The sequence below is a fragment of the Ixodes scapularis genome, unplaced genomic scaffold (assembly GCF_016920785.2).
Source record: "Ixodes scapularis isolate PalLabHiFi unplaced genomic scaffold, ASM1692078v2 PGA_scaffold12__126_contigs__length_90152505, whole genome shotgun sequence".
Classification (NCBI taxonomy): Eukaryota; Metazoa; Arthropoda; class Arachnida; order Ixodida; family Ixodidae; genus Ixodes; species Ixodes scapularis.
In genome coordinates, this window is record NW_024609838.1 from 71,542,436 (window position 1) to 71,566,881 (window position 24,446).

The 24,446-nt window shown below is 42.6% G+C and overlaps 1 protein-coding gene across 2 annotated transcripts in view; it reads right to left on the reverse strand.

The window, feature by feature from the left end:
• LOC8051413 (AP-3 complex subunit delta-1) overlaps positions 1–24,446 on the reverse strand; it is a 95,538-nt gene that overhangs the window by 55,661 nt on the left and 15,431 nt on the right. Inside the window, exons 7-10 of one of the 2 annotated variants that reach the window (XM_029971310.3) lie at positions 23,018–23,157; positions 6,551–6,624; positions 5,654–5,703; positions 4,211–4,239 (exon numbers count right to left, since the gene is read on the reverse strand). In XM_029971310.3, the coding sequence (XP_029827170.2) occupies positions 4,211–4,239; positions 5,654–5,703; positions 6,551–6,624; positions 23,018–23,157 (293 nt within the window). Of the gene's footprint in view, positions 1–4,210; positions 4,261–5,653; positions 5,704–6,550; positions 6,625–23,017; positions 23,158–24,446 lie in introns of both variants that reach the window. The other variant, XM_029971309.3, reaches the window with a different exon arrangement.

A 24,446-nucleotide genomic window follows, 5' to 3' on the forward strand; every position in this document is an offset into this window, starting at 1 on the left:
CTTCTCGGGATGCTTTATATAGTCTCATCATGAAAGCAACAAATCAACTTTAGTCTAAAGCTTTTCCTTTTATGTATCAGACATTACCACCCTATTATACAAACTAAAGATGCCAGTAAGTGATCGTAGCATTACAATGATCACTGCTGCTTGTGAGCAACGGCAAAAGTGAAAAAGGTGTAGGCTGTAAACACTGCCAATGCCACAAATTGTATGACGCTTGAAGAGCCAAGGTGCTTGGCACTTTACTAGAGTTTTTAAAATCTTTAAACGATTCCCTTTAAATTAAACAGGGGACAATGCTGGGAGATGTATTGGCGCTTAGTTACAACCTCAGTAAGTATATACTTATCAAGGTGAATTTTTGCAGTAAATATTTGTAAGTTACTTTTGAAACCCTGAAACTTCCATTTTGTGTCATAAAACTGTGCAAAGTGATTGGCAAACGACACCTTAATACTCTGTTTAGAAAGTTTTTCTACACAGAAGAAAGTTAGTGTAAAGTTGTCTTTTATTCTCAGCTTAAATAGATGTAGCATTCTAGCAAGTAAAACTCTGAATTCCGAAGTTTGATTGATTTTTCAATAATTGTTGTCTATAAACATACAACGCTCGTTTTACTTCAACAAGTTTCAGCAATTTGAACATGAAGAACCCACATGGCACTTCACTGAATGCATTTATTTACGTAGCCCATCTTCTTTGGAATTACAGCTAAAAGATATTCCATTGCCTTAGACTCAATGATAAGTGTTATCCATGTCACTATATCAAAATTTATTGTGAGCCAAGCGTAGAATCAAAACGGTTTTGAATTAATCTTTTCCCTACACTGAACCCCCGGGCTGCAAGTGGAAAGCAACCGTGCCCATAGCTCTGACATAATTCAATATGAGAAATTGCATAGCCATGCATTTGGGTTGCAGTACAACACACTCCATGGTAGTTTCTAAATTGCCTTTTCTTACATCCGTGGTATCTTTTTCGGTTTTTAATGGCAAGTTCTTTTCAAATACAACGAAACCTGCAAACCACATACTTGACCAACCACACACTCTATGATAATGTGCAGAAGTGATAAGGTCTATTTTTCCAAAGTGAAATTAACTTTGAAATTATCTATTAAGTTATTGCAGAATGAAAGAACATAAATCTTCAGTTATCTTCAGACTAATGTTTGCAGAAGAATAGCAATTTTCGGGCCATTGTTTAAAATTTGGCAACTTAAACACACACTCTGCTTTGTTAAAGCAATTTCTAGGTGCCTGGATATGACTCATAGGTCACAAAACAACCTTTCCCCCAAACAAAAAATATTTAATGCATTATTTAAAAAAAAAGTGATTTTTTTTTATTTATTTATGTTGGTAAAGATAATATAAATTATGGGAAGAACATGTCCCAGTGTGAACATCCAGATTTAGTAGCAGTCAGAAGGTTTTTCTAGACTCTTTTTCATTGTGTCATGTTCATCTGATGACCATACATTTTACAAACTCTGTGTAAAAGAAAAAAAAAAAAGGCAGCAAACTGTTCATTCTTGTGTTTTTCTTCTGCAGATCACAGTGGTGGCGATCAGTTCGTTGCGCAACGTTTTATCGACGGATTGCTTCGTCGACACAGCGATGTTTCATTGACAGTTCGTTTTACTAAAAGGCTCTTGCGTTCGTTTCAGACACACCCTGTGGCCTTTCGTTGAAAGAGCCTTTCTGCGCAGATTGCCTCAGTCGCCGGTATCCAGATGGTAGCCTAGCTTGCCAAAGCCTTGATGGTTCTGACAAGGCCTGGTGCAAGTTTGGGCTCCCAGATTATATCAAACTTTCCTGAAAGGGAGCTAAGCAAAGCGAGGGGTGACTGCACTCATGGCGCATTCACACTGGCTGTTGAGCTGCTTTTGCAAAGCACTTGTGGATTCAGCTCGCGAGTGACCCTGTTCAGACACACCGAGACGCGGTAGGCAGTTTCTCGGTGATCGCACGTGATCTTTTAAGACTTGTTGTGTTTGGCGACGTTGTTTTACAATCTAAAAGTATAATCCACGATCCAAAGCCAAAATTTATATACTTTGTTACTTTAGTTTTTTTTAGTCTGTTCGCGCGCATCACGAGTTCAGGCAACGAAAAAAAAGACATGGACCTGCAAAACCCGCCTGCGATTCCTACGACTTTGCGCACAAGCAAAGCCCAGCTAGGCGTGCCTCGCTGACTCGGGAGAGGATGCCCCCAACCTTTTCTTCAATGTGGATCCTTCCCACATGAATGGCTGACCTTGTTTTCGGGACAGAGGGCCAGTTTTCCCCTCTCGTTGTTTGCTTTTATCATTCTCAGAGTAGCGAGCGCACTAATGGACTGTGGTGCGTGAAATCTGTTTGGCGCTAGCCGGTTGTGGCTTTGTTGGAGGCGAACTCTTCTCTCGTTCCTTACACGCCGATTGAGTCTGCTCTTTGTCTGACATTAAGTTCAAATAAATGCCGTTTGGGTTACCTCAGCATCGTCTGGTATATACAGTTTATTTCTTGAATAGGTTCCTTTTTATTCCTTTTGGCAGTAGAAACATTACAGGTCGATCTAGCACAGGTACCCTGCCCGCTTCGCGGTAGTGCGTTGGCTATGCAATCAGGCTCACAACGTCTCTGTCGGCCTTCCTGGTGGTCATGCACGGTGTCAAAAGCTTTCAGTAATTGATGCCACTGCCTTAGTGGTTTCTAAAAGCTGTCATTTCGGTTGATCAAGGGCGGCGTCCAATGTTGTGCGGGAAAAGACTAACAATGCAGCGCAGCGACGAGCTTTGGCACCCTGAATAATAAACAAACTAGCTTACCCGAATCAAACCACCGAAGCGAGGCCCATTAAGATTACAAGTAAATTATTTTCGCGGTAGTCTCAAATGACAGACGTGAACATCACATTTCTTCGAAGATTTGTCTGCTGCAATGCTGGGACTACAGCGCCTTGGACGCTTCACCGGTGACGGATGTCATCTTGTTTCAAAAGCTACCACCGCCACATCAGCGTCGTGATGCAATTGGTTTCCGCTTTGCAGTTCGCGAAAGCGGTTGGGAGAAATCGGTCTTTAAGGGGGGACACTAACCAAGAGGGTCCACTTTTGAACCTTTGGCTTAATATGAATGACATTTACGGCATATACTGGCATTTGCAAGGCAGAATGCAGTGCAAAGTTTCATAAATTGTAAAATAAATTATAGTCGTTTTTATCAGGAACACACCGACTTTGCTTAGGAAAACAATCGTTAGGAAACTAATGTAATACCCAACATTTTTCTTCACTAGATACTCAGCAGAATTCCTGGAGAGTGCAACTGTGAAAGCGAAAGTTCCAAAAAGTAATTTATTTTATGCAAACATCGCAGTGAAAAATTAAATAAATTTTTTGCCTTTTATGTCGTCGACAAAATCTTAACATCTTTTATAAAAGACATCCACAAAGTAAAAAAACAATTCCACAATTGCATTGCCCATAAAATTCCAGTTAAGAAAAACAATGAGTGAGTCTTTCCTCTTGTCCCATTAACAAATGATAGTTTTCCTAAAGAGGAATTTATGCCAAAAAGTGGAACAGAGGAAAATGCATTCAAAGACCCTACTTTTTCTTTAGTGTTGGTGGACCGAAAATAATTTATAAAAAATGAATTATGCAGTGTAAACTAATGAAACCTTCTGCAAATACTCTCTACATGTTGGTGGATGCAAATATGGCATTTTTCAAAATCAACCTTTTTTGCAGAAATCGTTTTTTCTGGGTAGTGTCCCCCCTTAAGCGGTTGGCAAAAACGCGTCCCTACTGCTCAATCCCAGCCACTATGCAGTTGCGAATGCGCGAATTCGCTTCGCGTTTGCAGATCTACTTCCAGCATGAACATGCCATTAGTGTGGTCTGTTTGGAAGCCTAAGATTAGGGCTCATAAATTATTTTTTTTCCTAACGGAGTTGCCTGGGCAAATTCACTTTAGTTCCGGTATGCTAGCTTCTAGCGAACGAAATGAAGCCAATAATTCAGTCCAATCAACTCCATGAATAAAAACATTTGTTGTTTGTCAATGAATTGTTCCAGGAGCATGTGTGACTAAGCGCGTTTCCACAAAGCATCCAGTGTCGATGAAACATGTGCCGACGAAAAGTCCACGAAATGTTCTCCCCCCGATTCGACAAAACGATACGGACCCGTTCATACAGAAGGGGGGTGTCCCTACCTGAATGGAGGCCGAGTGGTTGGGCATTCCTGAAGATATAGAAATCAAGACTGTAAGTGTGGAGGGAGGAAGAAAGAGGCCCAAACAAAGTGAGGGTTGGGAAGAGAAGAGACAGACAGTGCATTAGCAACGCTCCACCACAACAAGGAGACAATCACACAAGTCCACAGCCAGCCACTGCTGACGCAAGCCACACCAGGCACCCAGTCAGACCCGAGTCGCTTAATATCCGATCCTGCTCCTATCTGCACCCCAAGATATTACTCTTAATTTCCGAAACAAGGTGAAGTGCTTGCTTCACCTTTGCCACGGGTTGACCCGGTATTGCAGTGCCTCCGGGATCGGTCCGCTTGAGAATCCACTTTCTTTTTAATTCACGGTTTGAGAGTTTTCCGGTATGAAGATGTGAGGAAGTAGCATGAGCGAGCGCGAACATTCCTTCGAATGAAAACGCTACATCCTGCTGGCTCCATTAGGTTACGGTGATCTAGATTGAACTCCCAAAAGATTGTTTTTTTGCCCATTGTTTCATTTCCGAGTTAATAAAAAGAAGCTCCTCCCCTCTCTACTGGTGCATCTTTGCTTCCTTGAACTCCTACTAATAAATTTTCAAACTTAGTTTCTGACAAGGGGCACCAGTTTTCATGAAAGAGAATTCTAAAAACATTAATCATTATCTAAATTTCTAGAAATGCCAATACTTGAATATCAGCACACCTCTAATAGTGGTAACCTCATATCAGCAAAATCCTGCAGCTTCCACTTAGAAATGAGGTGAGCACTCATGACTGCCACAAAGAAGGTACATGAAAACGTTACATTTGAAAAATGCTTGTTTAGAAATGATTCTGTATAACATTTAAAAGATCCCTCTTCGAAATGCAGAGTTGCTTTGCTTGAACTATCCCAGAGATATTTTCGAAAGAAGAATGTTCTGTCAACCAGACAATGAACTCCCACATCGAATACCACAGAGGTTTCCAAAGCGGGAAGACAAAGAACGCTTTTACAATCCACCTTTATTAGAGAGCCCTTTCTCACGCACTGGCAATGACACGCCGTGTAGAGCACTAGCACTTCCAAGGTGGTAAGGTATCTACCACAATGCGCCAAAGAGTATTCTCGCTTTTGCACCTTTTCCCTGGACCATCATAGAAAAATTATCTAGGCAACTTGGAAATACAAAGGTGCCTAAAGCCGCCAAGTGTTACTATAAGAGCACCAATTTATAGTATATGTTTTAACTATGAATTGAGATTCATGGTTGGAATGCCTGGCGGCCTCTCTACAACTCAAGGCAGATACACCCCTGAATCGGAGTAGACAGAGAGGCAGTCGGTGCACATGCTAAACCTGCACAAAATCCATAAAAAGCAACAGCTGCACTCACAAAAAAAAAAAAAAAAAAGAAAGAGAAAGAAAGAGAAAAAAAATGTGGCTTACCTGCAATCACAGTGTTGATACATTCGTACAGAAGGGACATGGCGGATGTGCTGAAAAACAGGTCAACACGTCAGCAACATGTTTGTCTCGCGAACGCTCGGGCAACGGAAAGAAAAAACAGAAGGAGGCTCGGAGGGTAATTTAATTCTCAAGAAAACAAAAGTACAGTTATGTCTTCAGCTCTAAAACCAAAGAGACCTCCTCAGGAACCTCAATTTCAAACAGAAACTTGTAGAGGGAAGAATTCATACACTTAGTGGTACACTAATATACCCCCCCCCCCCCCCCCCCCCCCCCTTTTCCAAGAAAGAAATTTTTGTTTAGGTGTCGGAAGAGGATATGTATGTCACAAAATAGCCTCTTCACACACACAAAAAAAAAAAGTTTTAGTGGAATATTTATGCTTCGAGGCTCATTCTGAGTTAGGAGCGATTCCGAAACACACTTCCATTTCGAGATTTTGGCCCGGGAATAGGAGGACCTTCTTTAGGCATTGCACAAATGAGTCTCGCAACATGGATATTGCACCAAAATATATATCTTTTATATGTTTTTATGGCATATGCATCTTGTGGCATACATTCCTATCCAGGTATTTAAAAATAAGTTTTATAGCAGTTCAGTGTCTTTCCAAATGCACACCTAGACAAAAACAGCAGTCCCCGCGATAGAGTTCTTTGGCACAACAAGTCAATTAAGCCCGTGTCTTTAACAAAAGTGTAGAGTGATCAGTGAGGCACAAGGCGACGCAGTGACAGCCAGCGAAAAGCGACTACGCAGCACAAGCAAGCATGCACGAGGAGGTAACGAGAAACAATGGCAAACTGGGAAACCAGTCGGGCAGAACAACAGAGGGGCCCTGTGGGCGACAGCGTCCACACATCGACTTGCTTTTACCTGTGGATTAAGTTAGTTAGAGGCTCGATCAACTTTTTTCCCAGCCTAGGTTCAAGGGGTGTGAGGGCACCAAACTGCAAAGGAACCAAAACAAAGGGCCACAAATAAGTGGGACGTCTACGCGACGTCAAACACAACTCCATTTTACGGCCGACGATATGCACCAACTCAACTCTCCGACGTCGCGCAACTGCGGAGGTGCTGCTGTTGGGACGGCACACTGTTTCTAACAGCTCAGTCAGGACCCTGCGGCTTATGGAACGTGTTTGCGATCCGCCTCCCTCCCTGCTTTCCTCCAAAGAGTTAATATAATAATCTAAAGGGAAAGGTCCCACGCCTTCGGGCCTCTTTGGAATGGTGGGACATGGACGCAGGCGTTGGCAGTTCTGATGTGCCCACATCGCCAACAACGCCCTAACCCCTTAACCGTTTTTCATTTTGGGGAATTTCTGACCTGCAACTGCTTAATCACTGTCTTTAAAATCACATTTCTTGCCTTCTAAATCAAGTTTCTAGCCACAAACAAAACGGGAGCAAAATGTAAAAAAGTTCAATGCTGCCATCTGTTGGCAGAGCTGCAAACGAAGCCATGAGTGAGCTTGGTTCATCCAAAACGATTTAGTGCATGAACCGGGGAAAGCAGACAAGCTACATTTGACCTGAACAGTTTGGGTACGGCTCCACATTGACGGGCTAGGCTCGTCCAAAACGGTTAAGGGGTTAATATGCACAAAGAAGCAACAAAACATCACCTGCATGGTCTGTACCTTGTTCTTTCCTAGCTTACTTTGCAGAAAAAGACTGGAATCGCGCATTGTATAATACTAAATACAATTGACAAGCGCTCGAGCAACCTGAACTCATCATGGCAAAACAAACATTCCTAACTTTTCGTCTGCTTTCTTTTTATGCCCTTCTGTCACTCTCTTTCTCTCTGGATCGCCAATGTCAACGCCCCGGATTTACCGCGCTTTGCTCCCGTCTTTAACCCCCGTTTTCCTCTTTGCCCTGCGACAGTGTGACACATGTGCGCTTACGACCAATTTGAGCAAGAAGCTTCTGCCAATAAATTGCAAGCGCTCTCCATGGTTTGAGTTGCTCCCTCTCTGAAATTAGGTTCTCTACAGAAAAGCTTCCTCTCACGTGAATTTGATTTCTGCACACTCGCAGTCCTGCCGTGGGAAAACGCGGGCATGTTTGTCAACAGCGTGCTGGTGTATACCGAAGTACTTATTGGTTGTTTAAACCTACGTGATGCCAAATTAATTTAGGATAATGACTCAAATATAGCTGGTACCATACAGGAAAAGCACGGCGCCAGAATTTACCCCAAATGGCACATCTACCATATTTTCTGGGCTATAGTCCGTGGACTATACAAGGATTTATTTATTTCAAGCTTGTTCATTTTGACAAGATGTGATGAATTTTGCAAATTACAGGTTATGCTAATGATGACTGCTGAATTATACACACATTTTTTGTGCACAAATAAAACGGGCATTTTTCGAGGTGTGCCGTGTAGAATTCTTTTTTCAGCCCAAATTTGCGCCTGTGGACTATACACCGGGTGCCGACTATACAGTGCAATCCACTTATAATAATACCACATACAGTCACCGACAGATTTTTCATACGCCGATATTTCAGACACGTCCGGTTATTTGGACGTTTTTGCCGAACCGTCACTCACTCCATAGAGTTAACGTATAACATTGATCGAAATCTCGGACGCCATAAAGCTTAATGCTCGATATTTCTGACATAATATGCGTGGTTTCCTCAGTTTACAGCCACAAAACAGCCGCCACAATAACACTGCGAGCTTAGTCGCTGCCATTTTGATTGTTTTGATTTTGCCCTGCAGCCTCGATACCATGTCCTACGCAATAAACAAGCTAGGTTGAGCTTGTAGTCGGGTTCTTCGGTTCCGCTATAGCCAACATGACCACCGTCTGCCCATTTTTAAGGTTCTTCCAGTTCTTCTCATGGACAGTGTTTTTCGAGTGAGACCGCGAGAAGAGCAACTGTCTGCCGTTCTCGTGGCCTTTCAGCACGAAGGTTTTTTGTTGATAGGCTTAGTACTGAAGCGAGCTTCAATACTACGTTGCCTCTAAATAGTGCCAAATGGTGCCAACTTCAACTTCGCTGTTTGTGCCAACGAATGCACTGACAATGCGCAGCACCGTGATGAAACAGATCAACAAACAAACGAAAAGTGAACACTAGAAAGCGGAAGCTGCATGAGAACTTAAAATTGACATCACGCAAGTGGAAAGTCGCCAACACGCAGCGGAATCTGCGCGGAAACTTGATATTTTGGCTGAAATCGACTTTTCAGACCGCTTGAATATTTGGACAATTTCGTGGTCCCCTCCAAGTCCGAAAAATCGGTCGGCGACTGCATAATGAAATACCACTTATGACAATCAGTTTATATAGTTTCTAGACTAGAAACTATCGATTTCTAGTCCAGATACAATGATAATTGGTTATAACGATTGCATTTTCGGGTTTTCTAATTATCGTTATAAGTAGAATGCACTGTAGTCTGAAAATATGATAAGTAAAAATTTGGGCAAAATACCAAAGTAGAAATACACCTCACACGGAGGTATGTGAAAAGGGAGTAAAGCCAGAATGATGTCATGCCTTCCTTTTTACACTTTTACGAAAATAAAAAGTCTCTACTGTCCACAGTGCAGTTTGTTGACTACAGGTGGCAAAAAGTAGGCTCAAACCTCATCTCAGCACGAAAGCATTAAATTTTTCTTTTTCTTTTTGATTAGACCAAGTTTAAGCTTTCATATTTTGGCAAAATGTGATTTTATGAGAGATAAAAGCATTGTGGTTCGATAGAAAGGAACATATTGTTAAACCAGGGATGGTCTGTCTGAACTGACCTCAAATCAGGTTGACATCATATATAAATCAAATGTCAATAAGGTTATATATGTCTATGATGTTGCATACACATTGTCGTCCATTTTGCATAGGTAGTGTAACTATTAACCAGTTGAGAGGAAATGAGTAATTGAATTTTAATCCATGCTATCTTGCATGAAGTATTCATAAGCATGCAAATTGGCTCGTCTTGTGCACTAGTATGCAAACAAGACATTAAATAATTAGTGAATGTGATTCTTCAAAAAATTAAACTAGCCTCCTTCCGGCTATCTTGATGCAGTCAGTATTGCAAAGAGTATCCACTTGCGAATAAAGTTTTCACAATAAGATGCCTTCATATGTCATATTTTCCCACAGACTATACATGTCTAAAACATTATATTTTATAACATACAAGGATTTGTTTTTTCAAGGTCATTCATTATGGCAAGGGTTTGGTGAATGATAGAGTATGTAAATGATGATTTATGCTTGATACAAGCTAATAAAGCAGACTAGGCACCAAATGTTGATTATGAACCAAAGGCAGACTATGCGCTAGGTGCAGACTACCTAAGGAAGAACCTTTTTTTACACTGGACTTTGCCTTTGCAGGCCTACTAGCAAGTTTTTTTTTTCTTTCCTTTCAAAGTCCCTTAAAACAGTATTTGGTGCACTTGGACCCTTTTTCTATATATCAACATCTATGCATATTTTTGCATAGAAAGAGTTAAAAGAATTAGTAAAGAGTCAATTGAGCCAGCCTGCACAAATTTGGGACATCGAATAATGAGTGCATGTGGCAAAGCTGGACCATCTGATACCCTAGGTCAGAGGTCGGCAACCTTTTTCATCAACGGGTCAAGTCGTCACGAAGCTCACATGGAAGGGGGCCGGACGATAAGTCGCGAAGGGGAGGGGCAGGCAAAGAAGAGGCAAACAGGAGCTGAAGACGTTCTCTTCTCAAGTATGGGATGCCGGACAATCCCCATTTGAGGTCGAAACTGCCGTGTGGTTCTTGAGTTGGTGTGATGAAGCGGCAGAGGGGAAGAGGGGTTGCTTTTTTGGTGTCGTGTGGAGGGAGGGCTGCATGAAAGTGGTTGCCGACCTCTGCTCTAGGTAATATCAACAGTAGGATGGAACATCCTATTCATTAAATAAGGTGACTGGAAAAGCGAAAGTGTTACACATCCCCTGAGAAAACTGTAAAATAATTTTACCTTCTACCCAAAGAGTGACCGAAATATGGAACGAAAAAGCAAAGCATGATTGTGAAACCACAGCCTCCGAGGGACAACTCAATTCTATGTGACTGCTTACATTTAAAGAAAAAAATCCTAAATGATATGTTCACTGACAGGACGAGTACAGCTTTTGTAGGCTCCGCCCCCCACAGCCTTTTTACTCACTCCACATGGGGCTTTACCTGTACCGACAAACCCATGACATTTGCCACAATGTCAAACTCGCAGACGTCATAAAAGTGAAATGATAAAGAATATGAGAATGAGTTATTGATTTGGCTATCAAGCATGATTCCTGTAGCATGCTGCTACAATGTAAGCAAACTGTCAGTGTTGTTTGCCAGTAATGTATGTCAAGAATGAAACACAATGAAACAGGATTGTGTTCTCAAGGTTGTTCATGTTATAAACACAAACACAAAATATTATATATATACCATATATTTCTAACAGAGTGTTCCATCCCTTATCATTTGGTGGTTTAGCTTGCCTGCAGCACACTTTATACTATTTCAAGTGACAACATATTGCCCAATTCTACTAGCAGACAGCCCGTGTCATTGAAATGGGGCATGGCTAAATACATAAAACAAAACCTTCACCTTCTTTTTTTTTTCGTTTTTTAATAGGAAATTATGCAATTAATTAGGTTGCAGAGTAAGAGAGCTATAAAGCGGTAAATTGGCGCTAAAATACATGAAGGTAGCAGAGTGCGTGTTCAGCCCTTCCTTGTGCCCACTCACTATACTAGTGCTGCTTTACCTTTCTATAATTATGTACCAACTATAGTCAAACTTAATGCCTCGCCGAGACAATTTAGCTCGATGGACAGTGGTGGCACATGACCCAACATAGGCCCTGGAGTTTTTGCCCTGTCAGTAACTGCAGATACTACGCGGCACACATAAACAGCAAGAGATGAGCCAACAAAGAAGTTGGCTCATGTCTTGCCCAACATGACCCAACATAGGCCCTGGAGTTTTTGCCCTGTCAGTAACTGCAGATACTACGGCGCACATAAACAGCAAGAGATGAGCCAACAAAGAAGTTGGGTGATTGTGCACCTGCGGGAAATGGCTCCTCATCACAATCTTACTCACAAGCGGAAAATTAATTGCAGGAAAATTGGTCAATCGGCCTTCTAGATAAAGGTCATTTCGTCACCGGAACACTCCTTGCAAAGTTATCCACGTTTTGAAGGGAGCAGGGTTAACCTTGTTTTACACAAAAGAGCCGCAACGTTTCGGAATTAGTCCCACGCAATTTTACGAACAAAAGAAATTTGGACCCGACTTAGAAATACGCTTAGGACGCTTGCATGTATTTGGTAAGACTACATTCAGGAAAGGTTTAAACTAGCGAACACTCAATGTGGGGCTTCGATGCTGTTGCACCTAGATTTTTTGTGCCATTGTACCAAGAAATTTCGTACACAGCCAGCAGAAAATGCGGTTCTGGCATTTATTGGGTAGCTATGTAGGGATAACAACTACATAAGAAAATCAATACCTTTTCAAGAGTCCATTAGTATAGTGGCCGTTAGTGACACCCACACATATCTTGCGGAGCATGAGGTATGTCAGAGCATAAAAACAAAATCGGTAATATATATTTTTTTTTTACTTCTTTTATGCTGGAAAGTGAAAGTGTGCAATTTGTTCACTTACTATATTTCTTCTCATTTCCTTAACTCAAAAAAGCCTAGAACTACTTTTTGTCGTGGAGGGCTCTATTGCAGTGGCAGTAACAAGGCCCTAATGGGCTAGACCATGGAGTGTTATCACGTGCCTTGCTCCGGCACCTTTACTGGGTCGCGGGGGCCGCAGCTTCCACAGGTCGCCAAGTTATCGTGAAACGGAGTATAGGAGAGCATCTAGTATATTAACGATTTTCTATAATTTTAAGCAAAAACCTCACTGAAATGAAGACTCCGATTTTGAGATTCCATAGATATCTGTAGACCTGTCGACTTACTATGAATAGAATGAATGATACACCAAGAACATTGCACGTTTGAGTCTTCTGAACATGCGAGTTAACGCAAGTGTGCCAGAAAGCGAAATTTAACTGCAAATTTTTTCAAACCAACAACACCCTCTTCAAAATGATGCTGGTTCTTAAACTCCCCATATAAATAAAACAATAAAAAGACTCAAAGAAAGCATGAAGTGGAGTAAAAAACGGCAAACGGCATGGGAATTTTTGTTTTGTGGTACGTTTGCCAGTTGGAAGCGAATTTTGTTTGGCTTGAGTGAACTTTAAGAGCGTCAGCACCAAAGTAGACCTTCATAAGGGCAGGAATGAGAATGACAAATGGTAGAAGAAAGGCTAAAGTACAAAGGAAGGAATGAGCACCAAGCCTCGCAAACTGGTGACAGCACGCAATAAAGGGCGAGACAGACTGAACGTCAGAGGAGACAAACAACGGCGAGTATGTTCTGTATTTTGCTGGTTCCCATTTTGCATACCGACGAGTATCATATGAATGAAAATTGCTTTCACAAAACAAGCAAAGAGTGCAGCTAGAGTATTCTTAGCCGTTCAAGCCTGGCAAGTTACGTCTGCACATATCATTGTGTCTTGTCATATCTTTGGGAATTTCTTCTTATATTGCTGGTCCCATACAATAGAAATATTACCCATGGATAAAGTTCAGAGAGCTTCTTTGTAGGACTACAATGCAACAGCTTCAGAAACAGCTTCCTGCCTTCCACCAAATACCGTACTCAAGAATGAATAGTCATCATTCTGTCATTCTTAATTCTCTATGTATAAACTGTATTTGAAGAAAAAAAAATCAAGCAGATGTGATATCCTCAGTTTGCAGTCAAGCCTAGTTCCTACACTGTCAGATGTCCTTCGTTGATTCCAGCAACATAAGAAACTCTCTATACCTGCCAACCCCTGGAACTAAAAATTTGCAAAACATATTGCCAAGCAGGAAGAAATAGTGCAAAACAAAACAGTACCATAAAGTTCCGAGAGAACGCCCACCCCCGAGAGATCGCTCATCCCGTTTTTCTGGCAAAATATCTGCAACATAAAAATTCCGAAACATCGCCCACCCCCCGATTTCCGTCGGAGGTCATGCAATGTCTGACGGGAATCGCATCAACCGCGCAATTTGCTGTATCGGCACGTCTGACAAGCGAGTTTATTGCGGGTTCCCGCGTTTTTGTCCGCGATCTGCGCACGCGATATCGGCACCCGTAACACGTGATTTGTTCCCACGTGTATGTTGCACTGTGAAATGCGAACCTGCTGCGTCCGCAATCTGCGGTATCCGTTCCCGTGACATAAAGCTTTTAGCAAAATCACGGGTTTTTGTCCGCGATCTGCGTGCACGATCTCCAGTCCACGCGAGTTGGTCTCGCATGTAAATTGCATCGCGAAATACGATTCTGCTGCATTTGCGATCTGAGATACAGTGTAGACCGCATATAACGTATGTCGCGGGAGTCGCGAAAATCCGCACTATAAGCGGTACCGCACTATAACCAAAACATCAATTTTTCAGGCCAAAATACATCCCATGAGACAACTTACCTTTGTAAAAGAATTTATTTTATGTTAGATGAAAAATAAAGCTTAGTTTGAGGAAAGTCTTTATTTCACCGGACTAGTACAGTTCTGTCTCAAGTGTGTCACACATTTTAAAAGAAATGAGCGGCTTTTGCCTGGCGCAGCCTTTTAACGGCGTCGCGGGTTGCGGACGGACGTTGCGAGCGTTCAGGATTGCTAACCCTAATCACTTTTCTCCGGAGATGAAAACGCGTAAAAATTCGCATCCTTCATACGGTACGCGCCAGTAATACGTTGAAGTTGAGCACACGCATGAAATGCGCCAAATAAGAAATCCGGGCGATGTTCGAGGACACAAATGCTTAGAAATCACCACTGTACCCGAAGTAAACAAACACCACGACACGGGCGTTTTTGCCGTCTTGAGAGCGCCGCCACGACATCGCCGCACGAGCAGGTGGATCTTCCCTTCTAGTAAGGTGCTGGGTTATCATAGCGACACACAACGAAAATTCGCAGTCAAGGATAGCGCTTTTACGCGGAACGATGAGATGAACGTCGTCTACGACGACGATAACAACCGACGCCATGTTTGCGGATAAGAAGCAGCCGGGTCGGCCGGCGTGTAACGCGCGCGAACACTTCTCCTCGACCTGCGATTGGTCTGTCGTTGCGGTTGTTTGTTTCCAACGCAGCGGAGGGACGCACGCACGTGAACAACAAGTGCGCGCGTCGGCGTCCCTTCGTCGCTATGGCAACTGAAGCCTCTCTCTTCGCTTCTCCCCGCTAGTTCAAGCAACCTCCTTGCCCCGCGAGTGCCGCTTGCTTGAGGGCAGGGCGCCGTCAGCCAACACCACCTCGTCAGCGCCGTTATCTAGTGTCGCGCAGGGAAGCGTGCTCGCTGCTCCGGTCGTCGGCACGGTCGGCGGCTGTGCCAGAAACCGCACTATAACCGGTATTTCCCTTCGCGCGCCTGCATTTTAACTATGGGAGGCGAACCGGTGGTTTAAAAAAGCCGCGTTATACGCGGTCCTGCACTATAAGCGGTTACGTTGTAAGTGGTCTATACTGTATTTGTTCCCGTAACATACGAGCTTGTAGCGGATTCCTGCCTTTTTGTCCGCAATCTGCGCGTGCGAAACTGGTTCCCGTGACAGGCAAGTTTGTAGCGGGTTCCCGGGTGTTTATGGCACCATAAAACTTGCATCTGCTGTGTCTGCAATTTGCGGTATTTGTTCCCGTGAGATGCGAGTTCTCGGCCGATATCCGCAGGTCCTTCGCACCGTGAAACGCGAATCTGCTGCGTCCGCAAACTGCGGTATCCTTTCCCGTGACACAGGAGTTCGTAGCGAATTCCCGCGTGTTTATCGCATCTTGAAATGCGAATTTGCGGTGTCCGCGATCTGCGGTATCAGTTCCCACGTCACTTGGTTTGTAGCCAGTTTTTGATAAAGTTTTGCTGTGTTGTCCCCAAAGATAGCCCATCCCATGTCTTTCACCATTTATCTCTTCATTTTGGGTGGGCGTTCTTTCGGAACTTTACGGTAAACAGAAAATAAAAAATCCCAAATAGGTGATTTAGTGTCAGAAGTCAAAGTTTCTTCTGCATTGAATTCATATTCTAAAATTTTGATATTTGGACACCCTCACCTTGAGGCTATCGATTCAATGAGGCAGCAGTAAACTACAATCATTAAGGATATCATAGATAATTTTGGGGTTTAAAATTTGCAATGTGTATTTTGTGCAGCAGACACAAATTGAAGTTAAGCCGTTTGAATCAAAACCTAGAAATAAAATAGTAAAAAAAGAAAGCAATCCACGAAATTGTAGTAAGAGAAAGTACTTAACACGGTGGAACTTTTTTTTGCCAATTTCACAGAATGACTGAAAAGCTTGTGTGCACACAAAGTCAATCCCTATTGTACAATGGTATAATATATGTGTAATTCATACACTTCAAGGTAAAATTGGGAGGGTTAGAAGTGAAAAGACGGTGAGAGTGCAGGCGAGCTGGTGGTAGCCAATCATGTCGTATTACACCTGAGACTGCGGTGGAAGAAATCGGAAGAACTTTCAGTAGAAGGAACAGACACAGAGAACGTCTCAAAAAGACGTTCTCTGTGTCTGTTCCTTCTACTGAGACGTTCTCTGTGTCTGTTCCTTCTACTGAAAGTTCTTCTGATTTCTTCCACCGCAGTCTCAGGTGTAATACGACATGGAGGGTTAGAAGGCATGAAACCCCAAATTTCATTTTGTAAGTGGTAAGGGAGTGCTGCATACTAAACAGTGATTGTTGCTGCGGTGATTACTTGGTATAGAAAAAAAAGCAGTTTAAATTTGGGTATACATTTCCTTTTCGAAAGGGGTCAAGGCTTTAAGATCTCGAAAGGGATCAAGATGCTTTTATGTCTATGGATACCTACTGAATAAAATAATGTTAGAAAACTTGTAAAAAAAGGATTGCACGTGACATTTTATTTTGGCACAGGATAGTTTACGGCCACTTGGATTGTGACTTGGCTTCGCCTTTGCAGTTTCATGCGCCTACTAGTGTGTATACAGAGGCTCCTGCATATTTTACCCATGTAATCAATTTAAACTATCACCGATGCTAAGAATGCAGATTTGCTTCACCCTTTGATGGTCGTCGCCGTACGTGCATGGCGGTGATTCCACATTTGAAAGTGCCTGCCTAAACGCAAAACTGCACACACTGCGGGAGGTGTCGCTATCGTCGAGACCGGCTATAACAAAGTCAACGGGAATTGGAGATCACTTCACTATATCCGCTATTTCGTTATAACCGACTTCGGTCAACGAAGTGTGAAAGGGAATGAGAAATTATGATCACTTTGCTGTAGCCACTATTTTGTTATAACAGACTTCGTTATAACCACTCTCGACAGTATTAGTTACCTCTTTGGCAAACTAGTGCCCGCCTAAATGCAAAACTGCATGCACTGCGGGAGGTGTCGCTATTTGTTACGTCTTTGGCAAACTATGAACGTTATATTCCCACGGTTTTTTGCTTTGCTGGGCTATTTAGATTTCAAATCAGATGCTAATGCACGTGAGGCTCCCTTCGTGTACTGGCCTCTCTGGCGGTAGTGCTAAAAGGAGCACTGGCTTTTCCGATTCAGACTTCCAACGCGGAATTGAATTCAGAGGATGAAAGCTAATCATTCGACGGAGGTACTCTATAAAGTACCTCCGGTGAGGAGTCTGAAGCAGCTGGAACGTCGAGGAGAGAGGACACCCCAAAAATGAAACCGAACGAGACAGCTTTTTGCCTTCATTATTTTTATCTTGTGCTCCTAAACAGCTTGCAAGCACCGCACGTGCTCCTGCTAAATACCAAAACGAGTTGCTGGGCTAATTGGTTAGACATGTTGACTTAAACAGCGCAAATAAGGCAAGGAAAGAAGGCAACAGGAAGGAAAGAGCGCCGACTCACAACTGAGGTTTTAATGAAGAGGCAGTCAACGAGAAGAAAGATGTCAAGTGCGGTAACATTAATAAGGTAAGGAAGGGAGAGGAGGTAAAGTTACACAAATTAACCTCTCTCTGAGAGTCACTTTAAATTAATGACAATTTACATTATCAAAGCGCGGTTCAAACAGACTCGAAATACGGAATCCGGGAGCCGGAACCCGTACTGACGTAACCACTTCCGGTCCCCGTTACGGATCCAAGTCTTCACGGTTTGGTTTGAACGGGGCTCGCGGCCACGGGCGCCGTGGCCGCGCGGCGCGCTTCCCTTCTCCGCCCTCCTTGCCACCCACGTGAACGCCGGTGGCAAGGAGGGCAGAAGCGCGCTGCGCTGATGGGCCGCGGAGAAAATACAGAAACCTACGTCATGACACGGAAAGGAGAAAGTTGGAAATTTTTCAACTCATGACTACGGGTGCCGGAAACCGTAATTACGTCACCGCTTGTACGGAGGGAGCGCTGACGTCACTACGAGTTCCGGCAGCCGTATTTGTATTACAAGCCTGTTTGAACCGCACTTTACCAATTCCCAAGTGAATATACCTTTGCACAAATATATTCACTTGGGAATTGGTTAATAATGTAAATTGTCATTAATTTAAAACGACTTTCAGAGAGAGGTTAATTTTTGTAACTTTACCTCTTCTCCCTTCCTTACTTTATTAATGTTACCGAACTTGACATCCCCCTTTCTTATCTTTTACTAATTCTTCATTAAAACCTCAGTTGTGAGTCAGCACTCTTTCCTTTATGTTGTCTCTTCCTCCTTTACCTTACTTGCGCAGTTTAAGTCAACCTGCTAAATAATTAAGAAAAAAACCCTGTGCATTGACCTTTTCTTTATGTTACTTTGGAAGAAAACCCAACCGCTAAAAAATATCTTTTGAGAAAAAAAACATGACCGTCAAAGGGTTAAATAACCCAATGTTAAAGTATTTTCAGATTATATATTTTCAAAAAGAGCTTTTCAATTTAATTTTTGTGTGGAATTGGGATGCATAAGTCTACACGGTTTTGGAGTGGTTTTCCTCGTCTGTGCCACCATACTGTGACCGACCTGTTGTTCTGGGGCATGGGACAAATAAAGCATTATTATTATTATTATTATTATTATTATTATTATTATATTATTATTATTATTATAAAGCTGAACATTCAATACAATTAAAAATGATTGTATAGTATAATACATTTTTTTGTTGCATACATCTATTCATTCAAGTTTATCATTGGTCATTTGTTGGCAGGCAAGTTTACAATTTATCTGCGCTCCACTGTTGTTACAATTTTGGGGGCTTGGGGCCAGTAGTCAAGCTGTTTTTAACTTTTTTACCTATAGAGAAAAAAATGTTTATCTCTAGTTTTTTATGAACATTCTATTTTGTTGCAAAAATGAAGGATATTTTTATTATTATTATTATTAATATTAAAGTGGGCAAGATATCACTGGTCCGTAAATGCCTAACTGGAGTGGCACTGATAGTAATTGTCATACAAACAAACACCAGAGACATTGGCCAAAAAATTTGCATGTCAATCAACACCACCCGGGAAACCCTCTGTAGAATCCTAGCAAGATTCTCCATAACTCTAGTGCAGGTCTACTGCTACTAGAGCCTATAGAAGAATAGGTGCAGGAGCGGTGAGTTAACCTCGAGCGAATTCAAGTCGAAGCTAAACACAACATCATCAGTGCTTTGCACGCACAAAAAAAAAAAGGTTTCTTACTGTCTACATGCACTAGGCGACACAGTTACTGCGAGCGAGCCATCGCAGGTTTTATCCGTTTTTACGACGGTATTAAGGACTGTCACCAAAACCACTATAGCAGTTAAAAGTGCTCGGTTGGAGTACTAATCTGACTGGTAAATTTTAATGCCTGCCAGTACTTTTTCGAAGTAAAATTTAAAGAAGTGCCAAAGTTGTGTTCGCAATAAAAGTGTCGCGCAGTGCACGTCCATTTTCACCATGTCTCAAGATCTCTTCAATTCTCCTACCTCTACTATCTAGGCGCTACCAAGTTTTCAAATTCAGATGTCATATTAGAAATATTAAAAAAGGAACATATCTGACACACAAATATTAACTGTTGCAAATTATTGTTTTTTTCTATTACGTCGTTGACTTCGGGTTAGTCTTGAAATACATTGAAATAAGTCTCTTGTTTCTTTTTTTCCATGGTTCGCAGAGGGCCTTGCGCTAATCAAACGTGGAAGTAAACGTGCTGGATGTGGCAAAATTAGTACAAAAAAAATAAAAATACCATACTTCTTTAGTGCCACACAAGCATTTTTGTGCAAAAAAGAACAACACATACAAAAAAGAAACTATTTTTCTAGTAACGCTAGAAACTCAGCCGTACGGGCGTGGAAAATATTGAATTAAATACCAAAGCCAGAATGGAACGCAAGAAGAAAAAAAAAATGCAGCAAGGCTCGGCAAGTGCAGCGACCAGCCAGGCAACCTGCGTGCGCCGAAAGGAACGCCTCGTTTGCTACTGCCGGCTAGGGTTGCACTACCTGCAACGAGTTACCTGTGACCGTTTACCTGCGGATTATGTTAATGAGCGGCTGACTCAACTTTCTACCCAGCCGCGGCTCAATGTAGGTCAGAACGCCAAACTGGAGGAGAGAGAGAGAGAGAGAGACAGAGCAAACAGGACAGTGGGAGGGAAGAAGAGACGCCCGCAGACAACGCGGTAAACGGCAGGGGCACAACATGGCCACGTTCCAAGTCTTATTCGAGTAGATCCGAGTTATTAAGGCTGGTTCGCACATCTGTGTTTGAGAGCAAAGGCTCAATCACACACTCGGGACTGTTTACGACCGACTGCGTTACAACCTCTTGGGATGTCTCACGACGAGATGACACACTGGCATCACCTATCGGGTAGCCCCGAAAATACTTCTGACTTGTGTACGACTAGACACATGCTTTGGAGTATTTGCGATGTCAAATCTATACTCACTGTCTACGAGAAATGGTAGCTTCTAACACTGCTAGAAAAATTTTGAGTCCACGGCCAAACAATGATGCGTTAAATATTATAAAAACATACACGTAGGTTGGAAGCGTTAAAGAACTACCTCGTAGGTTGTACACCGTTACGAGAAAAGTCGAGCCACTCGAGCACATTCAGATGCAAATGTGCGAAGCAGCCTCGACGGCGGAGTGAGATAGAGTAAGCTTTGGAATGTGGCCCACGCACACACGCGCCCGATAAAGAACTCTGAAGAACAAAAAAAAAAAAAGGAGATTGTTCAAATCCCATTTCCTTTTCCAGTCACCAGAACAGCATTGTGCTTAGGCAAAAGTTAACCCATTAACATCCTTCGTACGAAGGAACCTATGCACCTTTCAGGTGCTTATAACCCGGGCAAAGAACGCCGAATCACTGGGGTGTGCACGCCACAGCGCAGTAGACAGAGATGGTGGTGCGCGGTAGGCGGTTGTTAGAGTGGTATACACTTAAAGCATACGAACATTCCGGACACATTAATACACCGACACCTAACTGTCAAAACAGGTTATGGTTACTTTGCCATTTATGGCCATATGGGGAAAGACAAAGGAGGCTCGGATAGTCATTACAAAACGGGCGACCGCAAAAGAGAGATCACGGTCCCCACGATGGAGCTCAATGGAGTTGAGCAGCATATTTAGTCGGAAGTTGGCGGAGATATTCTCCACTATATTTAGCGAGGGAATTGCGATGTCACGTGACCCGGTGACGTCATGCGGTTAAGACAACACAAGCAAGAAAGGTCTGTGCAGGGTTTCCTTATGAAGCTAGAGCTTTAGAAGCCCCTACATTTTGGTTAACTTTGCGCCAACACTTTGACCCAAATGAGTGCTCGCAGACTTTACAGCTAAGTCCTTTACAAATTCATGAAACAAACAATCTTTCCTCTGTGGACGGAGATGGTCAGCCATGACGTATCGAACGTAGGCTAACCGCTAAATGAATCAGGTTCACACATCTAGTTCCCGACTCAACATGCACAGGTTTTATAACGGGGTCCGTGCTTCCATTTTTGCAGATCTTCCTACATTCTCTCCCACAATTTTAACAAAAACAAAGGGGCCCAATACCAAAGATCACGAGGGCAATGGCACAAATCAACAAGACTCGTCCTTGAAGATTTTGTTGGTAACTCTACGATTGTCGACTTATTACTTGTACCACAACTGACACATTAAAATACCCTGTCGGAATATTCCGAATAGTCAATAATAGCATGTAAGAAAGCAACATTCGAAAATATTCCAGACTTTTAAAAAATTGCTGCCTCATACAGCATAGAACTAGTAAGCCCTTGACACACCAACAATAAAGTGCTGGAACAGAAGTGAACAGAGCTAATATCTGGGTACAAAAACCAAGGGCCCTTATTTTGGCTGCAATCATTAGACTGCACCATGCTCAGAGAAAGGTAAGCTAGCAAACATCGCTCGTACAAAGCTCAATCTGTACTTAAAGCCCAACATTTTCAGGTATTATATTTGTCTAAAATGGGAAACATCTTTTCGCATAACCCATTTAAAATTTGGGGTACAAAGCCGCCTAATTGCCCTAGAAGTCACTCACCGGCATTTACTTGCATTACCAACACATCCAGAAAACTGCAAACTCTAATGTCTTGCCAAAGCCGTCGCAATCACTGCGATCTTGGGTTGTTTTACAAGGCAAGATATTTTTCTTTACCACAGAATATGTTGAAGCACCGGGATCCCCGAGGAAGATGTGACGAGACATCATGAAAATGAGTCACACGGATGTCAGAGGGAAAATCAGTACAAAAGAACATGTAAGTGAGAAGAAATAACAATTAAATTGATAAGCACAAAATTCCAAACAGAATCAAACCCAGTAGCCCGAAATTGTGAGCCCGATATTCTACTGTTGTGCCAAGGGGAGGCTTGGGAACGAAGTGATTACTCTTCTACACTAAGGGCAAGAGGTGCGGGGATAATTGCACGATTATGTCGCACGACCGTATCACTTGAACTGACACAACAAAAAGATTCAAAGGAGCTGTAAAAGAGTGAGAAAGCACATAGGCAGCAGCGTGACCATATAATATGGCCACGTAAGATGATCTGATATCACGGGAAGAATCGAATATGCATGATTATGAATTTATAGGCTCGATTTGCCTCGATCTTACAAATAAAGTCAGAACAACACGTTCTGCGTATACCAACTTCATCCGCAGGATCGAGATGAATCGAGCGTGTAAATTTTTAAGTCTCGTGATACGTTTGACCTTTCTTTATACAGAGGAGGCCAGAGACTGGGCATTTCTCGGAGGGGTCCCCTCACCAGCTTGATGATCTTGATGAGCATCCAGTTGTTGGTGGAGCTCGTCATGAGCTTGAAGAAGACCGGTGCCAGGGACAGGTAGTTCTTGGGGTTCTTGCGCGCAAGCTCGCAGATCACGTTCACGGACGCAGACTGGACCCCTGCGCACCCGAGAACGACCCCCGTTTGTCGCGACCTTTGGTATTAGCAGAGACGCCAGGAAATTTCAACTCGAGCTCAATTTAACACATTTTCGTATATCAAGTTGTTGATTTAAAATTTTTTAATAATCAAGTTATTGATATATTGAACCCTTTTACGATCCCCTTTGAATTCTACATATCCGGGTTTGACTGTACTAACAGTAAGACCATTGTCCTTCCACTTTTGATAAGTACTAACGACGACAACTTTTGCACACCCAACGAGTTTTGCAGCTCCCGAGATTCTTGCTCCGAGTCGTCGGGCCCATCACAATCTGCCCTTTCCAAAAGCCACCAAACAAACTCCCTTTAAAATATGTGCATACATTGTTAGCTACCACCTGGATTAACAGGTGGTAGAAAATGCGAATAGAACGTCATCTAAGTGCACTCATTTGCACAGTGAGGGGGACGTCATAATGTTTCGGCTGATCAGTGTATATTTTATGTAAAGAATTTAAAAAAAATCTAAGTGTAAAGAAAAAGAAAACCGAAATCAAGGATTAGCAAAAAAGGAAAAGAGGCATCATTAAATGTTGCTAGTCCAGCGGTGCAAATGTTATATTTTTTTCTCTGTGTGTTTTTTATGTTCAGCTAACCCCATTCACAAGCAATGAACCAACTTGCTCAGCTAAAGCCCGTAAAGTTGTCGAGTATATTGCGAGCCTTCTCAGAAATTTTGTGACCAGAAGTCGGCCCTTGCGCTGTAGTGGAATAACCGTGAAATTCATCTCATTGGTGTAGCCAGCTTGAAATAACCACAACTTTCTAAGTTCCTGCAGTGTTACCATCGTATGCTACATACGCACTTGCAGATCCAAGCATATTTTGACGAGGATTTTGAACAAGTGCCACAGTACTCTGCAGCCTCGGCACAAAGGCATCTGGCATACATGATAATCAAGTGATCTCATTGGGAGTACAAGACCCTGGTTCTGTCTTATCAGAGTGGCCAGCATCCTATTATTCTGAAACGTTTTCTCACGACTTTTAGTTCCCGACATCGCTGGCATCATCCAGGCATTTAGACAATGTAGGCGATCAACCGGCCAGCACATCGACTGGCCAGGGTGGTTGACGAGCAATCTAAGAAAAAAATATTTCCGTCCTACCTGCTTAGGACAGGCATGCCTCAAAATCAATGTCTGCCAAAAAAAAAAAGGAAGTTTCTTTGCCCAATATTTATGCTAAAATACAAATTTTTTGTATTTACAAGCGAAGCCAGAACTGTACTTTCGTGGAATGAT